Below are 12437 nucleotides of genomic sequence, written 5' to 3'. Positions count from 1 at the left end.
ACATCATCACCAGTGGATTACGGGCGCGAGAGTTACAGTTAGTACAACTAACTATAACTGAGGAATTTCAATGGTTTTGTATGAGTGAAATGTCGAGCTAACTATAACACCCCTGAAACCTATGGTTTTTTCAGTGAATTGCTCTAAAGGTTGGTGCGCAGTTTATTGCTGAAGAGAACTGCATCTTTTCCAGATCACAGGAATTTGTTCTTCCCAATGTTCCTCTAACTTTGATTCTCTTTTGGATGTGGTAAGAGCAGTTAAGATTTATTTGCCCAGATTGACTGAATTTAGAATAAGTATCTCCCTTTTTGTTAATTTCATCCAGGACACCAGAGGGAAACACTTCTCTTTCCATGTTATCTGTTAGATTAAGGGGGCAATCTCTTTTTCATACAGAAAAGTTCATGTTGAGCCATCTGGTTCCTTTCAGGGATCTTTAGCCAGGGGGTGGCTCCTCTAGGGCTGGGGGGGTGGGCCCCCCTTCTTCTCTGATGTTTGTGCTACAGCGGCCTGGCCTCTCATTCCACTGTTGTTGATGATCACACACAGAGCTTGTCTCAGGGGTCAGCATCCCAACGTGGAGCTGTCGTTCTTAGAGCAGATATCCCCTCGCCTGGCAGATGCATGCATGTTTTCACTTAATAAAATTGTTGTTGCATGAATTCCATCAACTCGTATCTGTTATGCTTTGGTATTCCTACAATTAGAAAGGAATGGGACGAGGAATGGATGAGGAGGTACTGCCTGGATTATGTACTGGTAATATTCATTACTCTGATTTCTTATTCCTCACACTATTACTTATGATTCCTTCCTCTTTTTTTTGGGAGTCTTTATAGAGGGTTTTTGGAATCGGGATGAGTGGTGAGTCTGTCCCCCTTTTAAAGATGTTGAAGGATATTTAAAAAATAGAAAGTTTGAGAAAGAGGAGCTTGGTAGGGGTGGCCTCGGTGAGTTTCTCTCACCATAAGATCATCTAGTAAGGAACGGGATGAAGAATGGATGAGGAGGTGATGTAAAGACTATGGAAACTGGTCAGATTCATGGTAATGCTGGACATATTCTCTCTGTTACTTACCCGTAATCTTCATTACTCATTGTCTTCCTCGCCACCGTCCTTAAGTCGAGAGCACCTCATGATTAGTGCACAGCATTCCCCCTTAAAAATACTAAAAACTGTTTCCATAATGCCCATCCCAAAATTTCCCCCACAGGAAGTACTGTGAATCCGGGGACATATAGGCACAGCCAAGCAGAACACTTCCTGCATTACTCAAGCGAAAATACTACCACCCCTCCCCCACTCTCAGGGAGGGAGGGAGCTAATGCAGGACTCTGGGCAAAGAAGGATAGACTTGGAGTAATGAAGTTTACTGGTAAGTAACTGAGTCATTTCCTACCTCACCCTTCTTCCTTGCAACAGTCCTTACGTTTTGAGCGTACACCCAAGCCATAATGAAAACATTGAGAGAGACAGAATCAATGCAACACTCAGGCCTGATTCACAAGGATAAACTTCCACTTTTGTATAAGTTTACGATCATTTGCTATTCACAAAGGGATTACAAGTATTATCTTACGATTGTGGATTCTGCACACATAAAAAGACTTATTTTTTATGTAGGAATAAGTTAACTTTCTTGAATCAGACCCACTGTGTTCATTAAAAACACCAATATGAAAAAACACAAAAATAACTATATTCCACTGCAGAAAGCACAGCTGAACAGAAGGAAGTGGGGCAATCTTCACATAATCATAATTGGTAATAGGAAATGAAAGTTTGACGATCAGATCAAGTGGCTGCTGTGCAAATATCTTTGATCGCAGCACCCTTAAAAGCTGCCTATGAGGAAGAGACTGCCCCAGTGGAACATCCCTGAACCTGAGAAGGAAGGGAGAGACCTGCCCTTTGGTAAGCCAAAGCAGTTGCTGTTTTAATGCCCCTGCTAAGCGTGGAAACAATAGGCTTATGATGGTTAGACCTCATCCCATAAGTGAGAACCAAAGAATGCACTTTCCAAAATGAGGCACTTCTTTGCAAATTGATAATAGGAGCCCTAACCAGATTCAAGGAATGCAAAGTAATCTCTTTCTCTGAGATTTGTAAAGGAAAGAAAGAAGGGAGAACTAAGTCCTGAGATAGATAACCAGAGGAAGGAACCTTAGGGCGAAAGGCAGGGTTAAGTCTCAGCACAATCTTATCGAGAAAAAAAGATAAATAAAAGCCATGGCAAAAGAAGAGCTCCAATCTCCCCAAATCTATGACCTGAAGTAATGGCGGCAAGAAAGAACACATTCAGAGTCAAATATCGAAAAGATGCTGAGGGAAGGGGCTGAAAGAAGATTCTTGTAAAGCAGAGAGCACCAATGGGAGATCCCATGAAGGAACAGGCGACTGAACCACAGGCCTTCTGAGATGAAAACTCTTTAAAAGCCTGCTAGCTAAAGGGTCAAAAAGTGCCAAGGAAATGCCTGAATAGCCTTGATTGCTGCCCACTGACTCCTCAGAGTGGACACAGCCATGCCTAATAAAAATCCATCTCTTTGAATTTTGAGTACCTTACACCCCTCACAAGGTATGGGGATGGACCTATCAGCAGCAGATCACTCCATAAAATTAGACCAATATCTTTAACAGACCTTGAGCGAACTTCCATTCCTAGAATTCTGAACTGAGGCTGCAATGTAAGAAGAACAGCCTGACGATTCCAATCCCCTCCTTTCCATTTCTAAACCCCAGAGAAAGACGGCGAAGGGTGAAATCTGCAAATTTCGGAAACTTCGGAGGCGACAGAACAATCAGAAAATCTTCTGAGAGGAAGGGTCCGTAGATAAATGAAGGTAGATGAGAACACTCTGCCAGGCACACGTAATTAGGATAAAACAATGGTTGAAGAGTCTCGTGTTGTACCAATATCTGTGGTCGACACCAGAGTGTTTATTCAAATGTATTTAATGATGCAACAACGAAAAACAACCACCTGTGTCTAGAGGTTCAGTGAGATACTGATATGTAGGTTTAGGGGATGAGAGGGGCTCCAGGGGTGGATGAGGAGCTACAAGGGTCAGTGATCCCTGTGGCTGGGATCCCAGTGAGATGCTGGTATCATAGCAGACCGTCTGCATGAGAAGGGCTCCTGAGGGGTGACAGAGAGACTATAAGAGTCAGTGAGCTCTGTGTCTGGGATCTCAGTGAGATGCTGGTATCATAGCAGACCGTCTGCATGAGAAGGGCTGCTGAGGGGTGACTGATAGACATAAGGGTCAGTGAGCTCTATGCCTGGGATCTCAGTGAGATGCTGGTCTCATAGCAGATCGTCTGCATGAGAAGGGCTGCTGAGGGGTGACTGATAGACATAAGGGTCAGTGAGCTCTGTGTCTGGGATCTCAGTGAGATGCGGGTATCATAGCAGACCGTCTGCATGAGAAGGGCTCCTGAGGGTTGATTGAGAGACATAAGGGTAAGGGAGCTCTGTGTCTGGGAGCACAGTGAGATGCTGGTCTCATAGGAGACCGTCTGCATGAGAAGGGCTGCTGAGGGGTGACTGAGAGACTATAAGGGTCAGTGAGCTCTGTGTCTAAGATCACAGTGAGATGCTGGTCTCATAGGAGACCGTCTGCATGAGAAGGGCTGCTGAGGGGTGACTGAGAGACTATAAGGGTCAGGGAGCTCTGTGTCTGTGATCACAGTGAGATGCTGGTCTCATAGGAGACCGTCTGCATGAGAAGGGCTGCTGAGGGGTGACTGACAGACTATAAGGGTCAGTGAGCTCTGTGTCTGGGATCCCAGCGAGATGCTGGTTTCATAGCAGACCGTCTGCATGAAAAGGGCTACTGATCGGTGACTGATAGACATAAGGGTCAGTGAGCTCTGTGTCTGGGATCTCAGTGAGATGCTGGTATCATAGCAGACCGTCTGCATGAGAAGGGCTGCTGAGGGGTGACTGATAGACATAAGGTTCAGTGAGCTCTGTGCCTGGGATCTCAATGAGATGCTGTTCTCATAGCAGATCCTCTGCATGGGAAGGGCAGCTGAGGGGTGACTGATAGACATAAGGGTCAGTGAGCTCTGTGTCTGGGATCTCAGTGAGATGCTGGTATCATAGCAGACTGTCTGCATGAGAAGGGCTCCTGAGGGGTGATTGAGAGATATAAGGGTCAGGGAGCTCTGTGTCTGGGATCACAGTGAGATGCTGGTCTCATAGGAGACCGTCTGCATGAGAAGGGCTGCTGAGGGGTGACTGAGAGACTATATTGGTCAGTGAGCTCTGTGTCTGGGATCCCAGCGAGATGCTGGTATCATAGCAGATCGTCTGCATGAGAAGGGCTGCTGAGGGGTGACTGATAGACATAAGGGTCAGTGAGCTCTGTGTCTGGGATCTCAGTGAGATGCTGGTATCATAGCAGACCGTCTGCATGAGAAGGGCTCCTGAGGGGTGATTGAGAGACATAAGGGTCAGGGAGCTCTGTGTCTGGGATCACAGTGAGATGCTGGTCTCATAGGAGACCGTCTCCATGAGAAGGGCTGCTGAGGGGTGACTGAGAGACTATAAGGGCCAGTGAGCTCTGTGTCTGGGATCACAGTGAGATGCTGGTCTCATAGGAGACCGTCTGCATGAGAAGGGCTGTTGAGGGGTGACTGAGAGACTATAAGGGTCAGTGAGCTCTGTGTCTGGGATCCCAGCGAGATGCTGGTTTCATAGCAGACCGTCTGCATGAAAAGGGCTACTGATCGGTGACTGATAGACATACGGGTCAGTGAGCTCTGTGTCTTGGATATCAGTGAAATGCTGGTATCGTAGCAGACCGTCTGCATGAGAAGGGCTGCTAAGGGGTGACTGAGAGACTATAAGGGTCAGTGAGCTCTGTGTCTGGAATCTCAGTGAGATGCTGGTATCATAGCAGGTCGTCTGCATGAGAAGGGCTGCTGAGGGGTGACTGAGAGACTATAAGGGTCAGTGAGCTCTGTGTCTGGGATCTCAGTGAGATGCTGGTATCATAGCAGATCGTCTGCATGAGAAGGGCTGCTGAGGGGGGACTGAGAGACTATAAGGGTCAGTGAGCTCAGTGTATGGGATCTCAGCGAGATGCTGGTTTCATAGCAGACCATCTGCATGAAAAGGGCTACTGATCGGTGACTGATAGACATACGGGTCAGTGAGCTCTGTGTCTTGGATCTCAGTGAGATGCTGGTATCGTAGCAGACCGTCTGCATGAGAAGGGCTGCTGAGGGGTGACTGAGAGACTATAAGGGCCAGTGAGCTCTGTGTCTGGGATCACAGTGAGATGCTGGTCTCATAGGAGACCGTCTGCATGAGAAGGGCTGTTGAGCGGTGACTGAGAGACTATAAGGGTCAGTGAGCTCTGTGTCTGGGATCCCAGCGAGATGCTGGTTTCATAGCAGACCGTCTGCATGAAAAGGGCTACTGATCGGTGACTGATAGACATACGGGTCAGTGAGCTCTGTGTCTTGGATCTCAGTGAGATGCTGGTATCGTAGCAGACCGTCTGCATGAGAAGGGCTGCTGAGGGGTGACTGAGAGACTATAAGGGTCAGTGAGCTCTGTGTCTGGAATCTCAGTGAGATGCTGGTATCATAGCAGGTCGTCTGCATGAGAAGGGCTGCTGAGGGGTGACTGAGAGACTATAAGGGTCAGTGAGCTCTGTGTCTGGGATCTCAGTGAGATGCTGGTATCATAGCAGATCGTCTGCATGAGAAGGGCTGCTGAGGGGGGACTGAGAGACTATAAGGGTCAGTGAGCTCAGTGTATGGGATCTCAGTGAGATGTTGGTATCATAGCAGACCGTCTGCATGAGAAGGGCTGCTGAGGGGTGACTGAGAGACTATAAGGGTCAGTGAGCTCTGTGCCTGGGATCTCAGTGGGATGCTGGTATCTTAGCAGAACCTCTGAATGAGAAGGGCTACTGAGGGGTGACTGAGAGACTATAAGGGTCAGTGAGCTCTGTGGCTGGGATCTCAGTGAGATGCTGGTATCATAGCAGATTGTCTGCATGAGAAGGGCTAATGAGGGGGGACTGAGAGACTATATGGGTCAGTGAGCTCTGTGTCTGGAATCTCAGTGAGATGGCGGTATCATAGCAGATCATCTGCATGAGAAGGGCTGCTGAGGGGGACTGAGAGACTATAAGGGTCAGTGAGCTCAGTGTATGGGATCTCAGTGAGATGCTGGTATCATAGCAGACCGTCTGCATGAGAAGGGCTGCTGAGGGGTGACTGAGAGACTATAAGGGTCAGTGAGCTCTGTGGCTGGGATCTCAGTGAGATGCTGGTATCATACCAGATTGTCTGCATGAGAAGGGCTGCTGAGGGGTGACTGAGAGACTATAAAGGGTCAGTGAACTCTGTGTCTGGGATCGCAGTGAGATGCTGGTATCGTAGCAGACTGTCTGCATGAGAAGGGCTGCTGAGGGGTGACTGATAGACATAAGGGTCAGTGAGCTCTGTGGCTGGGATCCCAGCGAGATGCTGGTCTCATAGCAGACTGTCTGCATGAGAAGGGCTGCTGAGGGATGACTGAGAGACATACGGGTGAGTGAGCTTTGTGGCTGGGATCCCAGTGAGATGCTGGTCTCATAGCAGACTGTCTGCATGAGAAGGGCTGCTGAGGGGCCACTGAGAGACTATAAGGGTCAGGGAGCTCTGTGTCTGGGATCACAGTGAGATGCTGGTCTCATAGCAGACTGTCTGCATGAGAAGGGCTGCTGAGGGGTGACTGATAGACATAAGGGTCAGTGAGCTCTGTGTCTGGGATCTCAGTGAGATGCTGGTATCATAGCAGACCGTCTGCATGAGAAGGGCTCCTGAGGGGTGATTGAGAGACATAAGGGTCAGGGAGCTCTGTGTCAGGGATCCCAGCAAGATGCTGGTCTCATAGGAGACCGTCTGCATGAGAAAGGCTGCTGAGGGGTGACTGAGAGACATAAGGGTCAGGGAGCTCTGTGTCTGGGATCCCAGCGAGATGCTTGTCTCATAGCAGACTGTCTGCATGAGAAGGGCTGCTGAGGGGTGACTGATAGACATAAGGGTCAGTGAGCTCTGTGTCTGGGATCTCAGTGAGATGCTGGTATCATAGCAGACTGTTTGCATTAGAAGGGCTGCTGAGGGGTGACTGATAGACATAAGGGTCAGTGAGCTCTGTGTCTGGGATCTCAGTGAGATGCTTGAATCGTAGCAGACCGTCTGCATGAGAACGGCTGCTGAGGGGCGACTGAGAGACTATAAGGGTCAGGGAGCTCTGTGTTTGGGATCGCGGCAGACCGACGAGATGAGAAGGCTACTGAGCAGCAACTAAGGGGATGTAAGAGTGGGTGAGTTCTGTGTCTGGTATCTCAGGGAGCCATCAGTGTCATGGTAGACACCCAACCACATAGACCGCCTGGCCCTCCCGGAACGTTTTTTGAAGATCTTGACTCCGTCTTACTGGGACTGGCCCTGAAAGCGGAACACTGCATCGTGGCCGGGGATTTCAACTTTCGGATGGATGATCCATCTGACGCGGCCGCTATTAAAATCTCAGAGGCTATGGCACCGCTGGGATTGCTCCCCTATCTGCAGGGGCCGACGCATGACAAGGGGCACACTCTCGACCAGGTTTTCTCGACATCCCCTCTTGAGGCGCTAGAGATTATCCCGGTACTATGGTCAGACCATTTGCTTGCTAAATTTTCGATCAAAGGCACAGTTAAATCGGCTGTTGCCGCCTCACAGCAGCAGGGTCGAACCCATATGGCTTACCATCGAGTGACCCCTGAGATGCTGGCTCAGGCTGCCCTGGATCATCCTTGTCCCCTCTCTGGCGACCTGTCGAAGGATCTGGAGTCCTTGCAGGCATGGCTTTCAGACAGGCTTAACGATCTTGCCCCGGAACTGGCCCCCCGTCTTACTCCAAAACGGGCTTCCGCCCCTTGGTTCACCACAGCACTGTCGGCCAGGCGGCAGCAGTGCAAGGTGGCCGAAAGAGCTTGGCGGGTAAAACATGACTCGGAGGCTAAGCTGATCTATAAGAGTGCGGTTAAGGACTATCACCGGGACATTCGCCTGGGTAAGAAAGCCTACCTGGCAGGGAGGATAGAAGCTGCCTCCAACTCCTGTAAGGAGATTTTCTCTATAGTTAGAGAATTTATATCTCCTCGGTCTAACATCTCTGAGGAGAGGCCCTCTGACTCTTGGGCCTCTGATCTCGCTAGTTTTTTTACTAGCAAGATCCAACTTATACAGGATTCTTTTCCATCGGCGGTACCCGCTGGGCTGATTAATTCTGAGGCCAACCGATCGCCCCCGGCTTCGCCAGGCTTGATGCTAGGCGTGTTTCCACCTATATCTGCGCCCGCCTCTTTAGCACTTATGGGCAACTTGAAATCGGGTTCGCCCTTAGACCCGTGCCCTGCTAAAATTCTGGCGAAATTGGCCGAGGTGATTAATCCGTTGGTTAACCCGCTATTGAATCTCTCGCTGAGCCAGGGAGTGGTTCCGCAGGCCTGGAAGCAGGCAACGGTCATCCCGCTGCTCAAGAAGCCTGGTCTGGATCCAAAGGCCCCAGTCAACTATCGGCCTATCTCTCTGTTGCCGGCGCTCTCGAAAATTGTAGAAAAGCACGTGCAGACGGTGCTGTCCAATTTTCTAGAGACGAATGAGATTCTGCATGCCACCCAGTCGGGCTTTCGCCCAAATCTCAGCACGGAGACTGCGCTCCTCGAGGTCTCAGAAACCATTAAAGAGGTTCTGGATACTGGGGGCAAAGCCATGCTGGTGATGCTGGATTTGTCGGCGGCTTTCGACACCGTCCCCCATGATGGCCTTCTCACAAGACTTTGTGAGATTGGACTACGGGGGACTGTGCTCAGCTGGTTTTCCTCCTTTCTAGCTGGCCGCCGGCAAACGGTCTGGGCCTCGCCAGATTCCGCCATGATGCCGCCTCGGGGAGTCGGGGTCCCTCAGGGCTCTATTTTGAGCCCGACCCTCTTTAATATCCTCATGACCCCTTTGGCGGCGTTGGCGGAGTCGTTTGGGGCCCGGATCGTATCCTATGCAGACGGCACCCAGCTCCTCTTCTCGTGCAAGAGAGGAGGAGACTTTGATGGGGAGAGTATCCGGGATTGCCTTGGGGCTGTGTTCCAATGGTTTCAACTGAACAGCCTCAAGTGCAATTCCGATAAGTCCGAGGTACTCTTCTTTGGGTGTGACACGGAGCCAGACTGGCAGGCTTGGTGGCCTACTAATATGTTCCCCCCATCTTGTTCATCCCAAATGGCTAAGAACTTGGGGGTCAAGATGGATAAGGGGTTGACTATGAAGTCCCAGATCCTGGGGGTGTCGGGCATTTGCTTCGGCCTCCTTAGGATGCTGCGGAGGTTTCTGCCCCTCTTATCGGAGGAGCACAGGAAGCTGACTGTGCAGGCCCTGATAGGCTCTAGGCTAGATTATTCAAACGTCCTTTACCTGGGCCTGCCAGAGTACCTGTTACAGCGGCTCCAAGTTGTGCAGAATGCTGCGGCGAGAGCAATTTTTGGCTTGAACAGACGCGCTAGTGCAGCGGGCTTGCTGCAGACCCTGCATTGGCTCCCAATCCGCAAGCGGATCGCCTTTAAGGCTTTGACCCTGACATACAAGGCCCTCCATGCGACGGGAGCAAAGTACCTCCAAAAGAGACTTGCCTTCTACCGTCCGGCTCGTTCTCTGAGGTCAGAATCCCTGTTTTTGGCGACTGTCCCACGAGTGAAGAGAGCGCGCCTGGGAGGTCGCTCCTTTGGACTACTGGCGCCACAACTGTGGAACTCTCTGCCTCTCATACTTCGGGGAGCCACCAGCTTACTTGCTTTTAGAAAGGGCCTTAAAACCTGGTTGTTTACCCAGTAGGCCTTTTTGCTTGTTGTGCTCTTTCTGTTCTGTGATACTCTTTCTTTTAATGTGTTATGTTAGTATACTGCAGCCCTCCTTACTAAAAGCGCCGGGACACTCTTTTTGAGTAGCCGTGCGCTCGACAAAAGCCATTATAACATAACATAACATAACATAACATAACATAACATAACAGGATGAAAACAGTGACTAAGGATCTGTAAGGTTCAGAAGAAGGAAGTCTTCTCGGTGCTAGAGAAGAGGGTCTTGTTTGTAGTGCTCTTCTGAATCTTTCAATGAGCAGCTGTTGACCCTTAAAGGCTGTGATAGTCCCAACTAACTGCCTAATCGTTATCTCCCCATTATCTACTTGTGATCTACTCGCTCGTGTACCGGGGATTGTGCTTGTGAAGGGTCTGCAGAAGACGTCAGACGATCCACAGTGATCCTTCTATAGGTTTGGCTTTACAGACCGATCTACAAAACAATCATTATTAATTACATTTAGTTAGAACAGATTTAGTTTACATCATGTAATTGCTACACGTGTTCATTCATCAACTTGCACAACTTGTAGTGAAGTTTTCTAGTTTACAACGTTCTCTCCGGTGTTGCTTTCACACCAAAGAGTCTGTAAGAATGTATTGCCTCTCAGCTCTTAGCTCCGAGAGGTTTCGTGAAGAAGTCATTTTCAATGACTGATTTTGTTTTTCTGGATTTTCTGCTGAATACATGTGTACCCTCTTCCTTTTCTTTACAGGAACTCCTGATGTTGACCAAAGGATCTGGAATCGGACACTGGACCGGAGACTGAAAACGAAGAATCAATTAGTCTCTCGAACAAGGTGGTGCTGTTGTTGGATGATGTCAGGTGAGTAAGTGATACTTTTGTCTCAGCAGACCGACAGGCAGAGAAGGATTAGATTGGGTTATTGGTTAAGAGGGGTGATACCCTATTGAAGCAACCACAATCATTGTCAGGGTGAACCACAAAAAGGCACTAAAGCAGGTGTATCCAACCAGCTGATTGGGAGCTGCCTGTAGCTCCCAGACACCATAAGAGTAGCTCACAGCCTGGAGTTCATTTTAGATAAACAAAAAGTCATACTTTTCTTTTAAAATTAAGTGAAGTCTTTGTGTATTGTACATCATTACCCTTAGGCTGCAGACAGCAGGGCCTGATAATGAGCAGTGATGGGGTCGCATTTGTGACTCAGGCTGGGGCACAGAGGTGGAGAACTGGGGCACTGAAGTATTTAACAGTTAGATAAAATCTCTTGTCCCACTCAGTATTTGAGCTGTGAACACAATGATGTTTCTGAATGCTTTTAAATCGGATAAAATTAAAAGGAAAATGTACATTCATGATTAAGTTAGTTCTTCATTTTAATTTTCTCCCATTTCAAAGTGTCACATTAACAAACAGCAGGCAACTTACTCCCAGTGGCCAATAGAGACTGTGTCATAAGAATGTCAGAAAAATAAAGCCAATTTTAAAATGAGAGAAATTTAAAGTGCAGACAAATGTTCCAAATTATGAACATTTTTGCAGAACATTTTTCTACACTTTAAATGTCTCTCATTTAAAAATATTGTATGTTTGTGTTATACATGTGAAAGTATAACATCATAATTATACGGGGTGCGCACCATTTTTAATTTTCGATTTCTCCTCTTTTATAATCCATTTTCTGTGTTACGTGCTCACTGGTGACGTGCCTCGCCCTAACTGCACGTATCATACGAAACAGCATCTTATTGGGGTGACCTTCCGCCTCAAGCCCAATAACACAGCCCATATTGCCTCTGCATTTGCTTCCTTTCACTTTTATTCTCCATTTTACTCAATTTCATGCAATTATTCATCCAATCTTCCGTTTGAACCTAATCCAAACCACATGCAGGGTGATGCAATTTTCCCAGGTTTCTCATGTAACATATGGGTTAGTGGAATAATAATGCATATTTTATTGTCACTTTCAGTTACCCCTGATGAAGGGCCCTAGTAGCCAGAAATGAATTGGGTTCTAATAAAAATTGCTTTTGATGAACAATGCGCTTGTACGTGTTCTTGAAGTGAGGTCCGGATGGCCAACTCTTGAACATGAGAAACCTGGGAAAATTGCATCACCCTGCATGTGGTTTGGATTAGGTTCAAACGGAAGATTGGATGAATAATTGGATGAAATTGAGTAAAATGGAAAATAAAAATGAAAGGAAGCAAATGCAGAGTCAATATGGGCTGTGCTATTGGGCTTGGGGCAGAAGGTCGCCCCAATAAGATACATGTAACAGTGCCACATATTGCGAAAGGTATGTTCTGTGCTGCACGTACATACGGCACAGTCTCTCAGTTACCCATACAAATATATACCATTGATATGCACACATGGTCATACATCTCCAGAGACCACGCTCTCACTAACACATGAGGCAGCCCTGTAATAGTGCACTTGGTCAAAGTATTTTGTTTAAAACCCTAGTATCTGGCTCTATAGGCATTCAGTTAATAGGCAATGAAGCTGGGCGTGGGGTGTCTGGTAGCATTGCGTTACTTGTTTAGCTTTCAGTA

General features: G+C 48.1%; 1 protein-coding gene across 1 annotated transcript in view; it reads left to right on the top strand.

Annotated features, from left to right (window-relative positions):
• The window catches only part of LOC147693316 (NACHT, LRR and PYD domains-containing protein 3-like), a 1315468-nt gene that overhangs the window by 324349 nt on the left and 978682 nt on the right, over positions 1-12437 (top strand). The window contains exon 4 of the mRNA XM_086933670.1: positions 10626-10736. Within this exon, the coding sequence (XP_086789796.1) occupies positions 10626-10736 (111 nt within the window). The remainder of the gene's footprint in view (positions 1-10625; positions 10737-12437) is intronic.

The sequence above is a fragment of the Lissotriton vulgaris genome, chromosome 8 (genome assembly GCF_964263255.1).
Source record: "Lissotriton vulgaris chromosome 8, aLisVul1.2, whole genome shotgun sequence".
In the NCBI taxonomy this organism is placed as follows: Eukaryota; Metazoa; Chordata; class Amphibia; order Caudata; family Salamandridae; genus Lissotriton; species Lissotriton vulgaris.
Note: the sequence above shows the minus strand (reverse complement) of the source record. Positions and strands in the feature narration are given on the sequence as shown.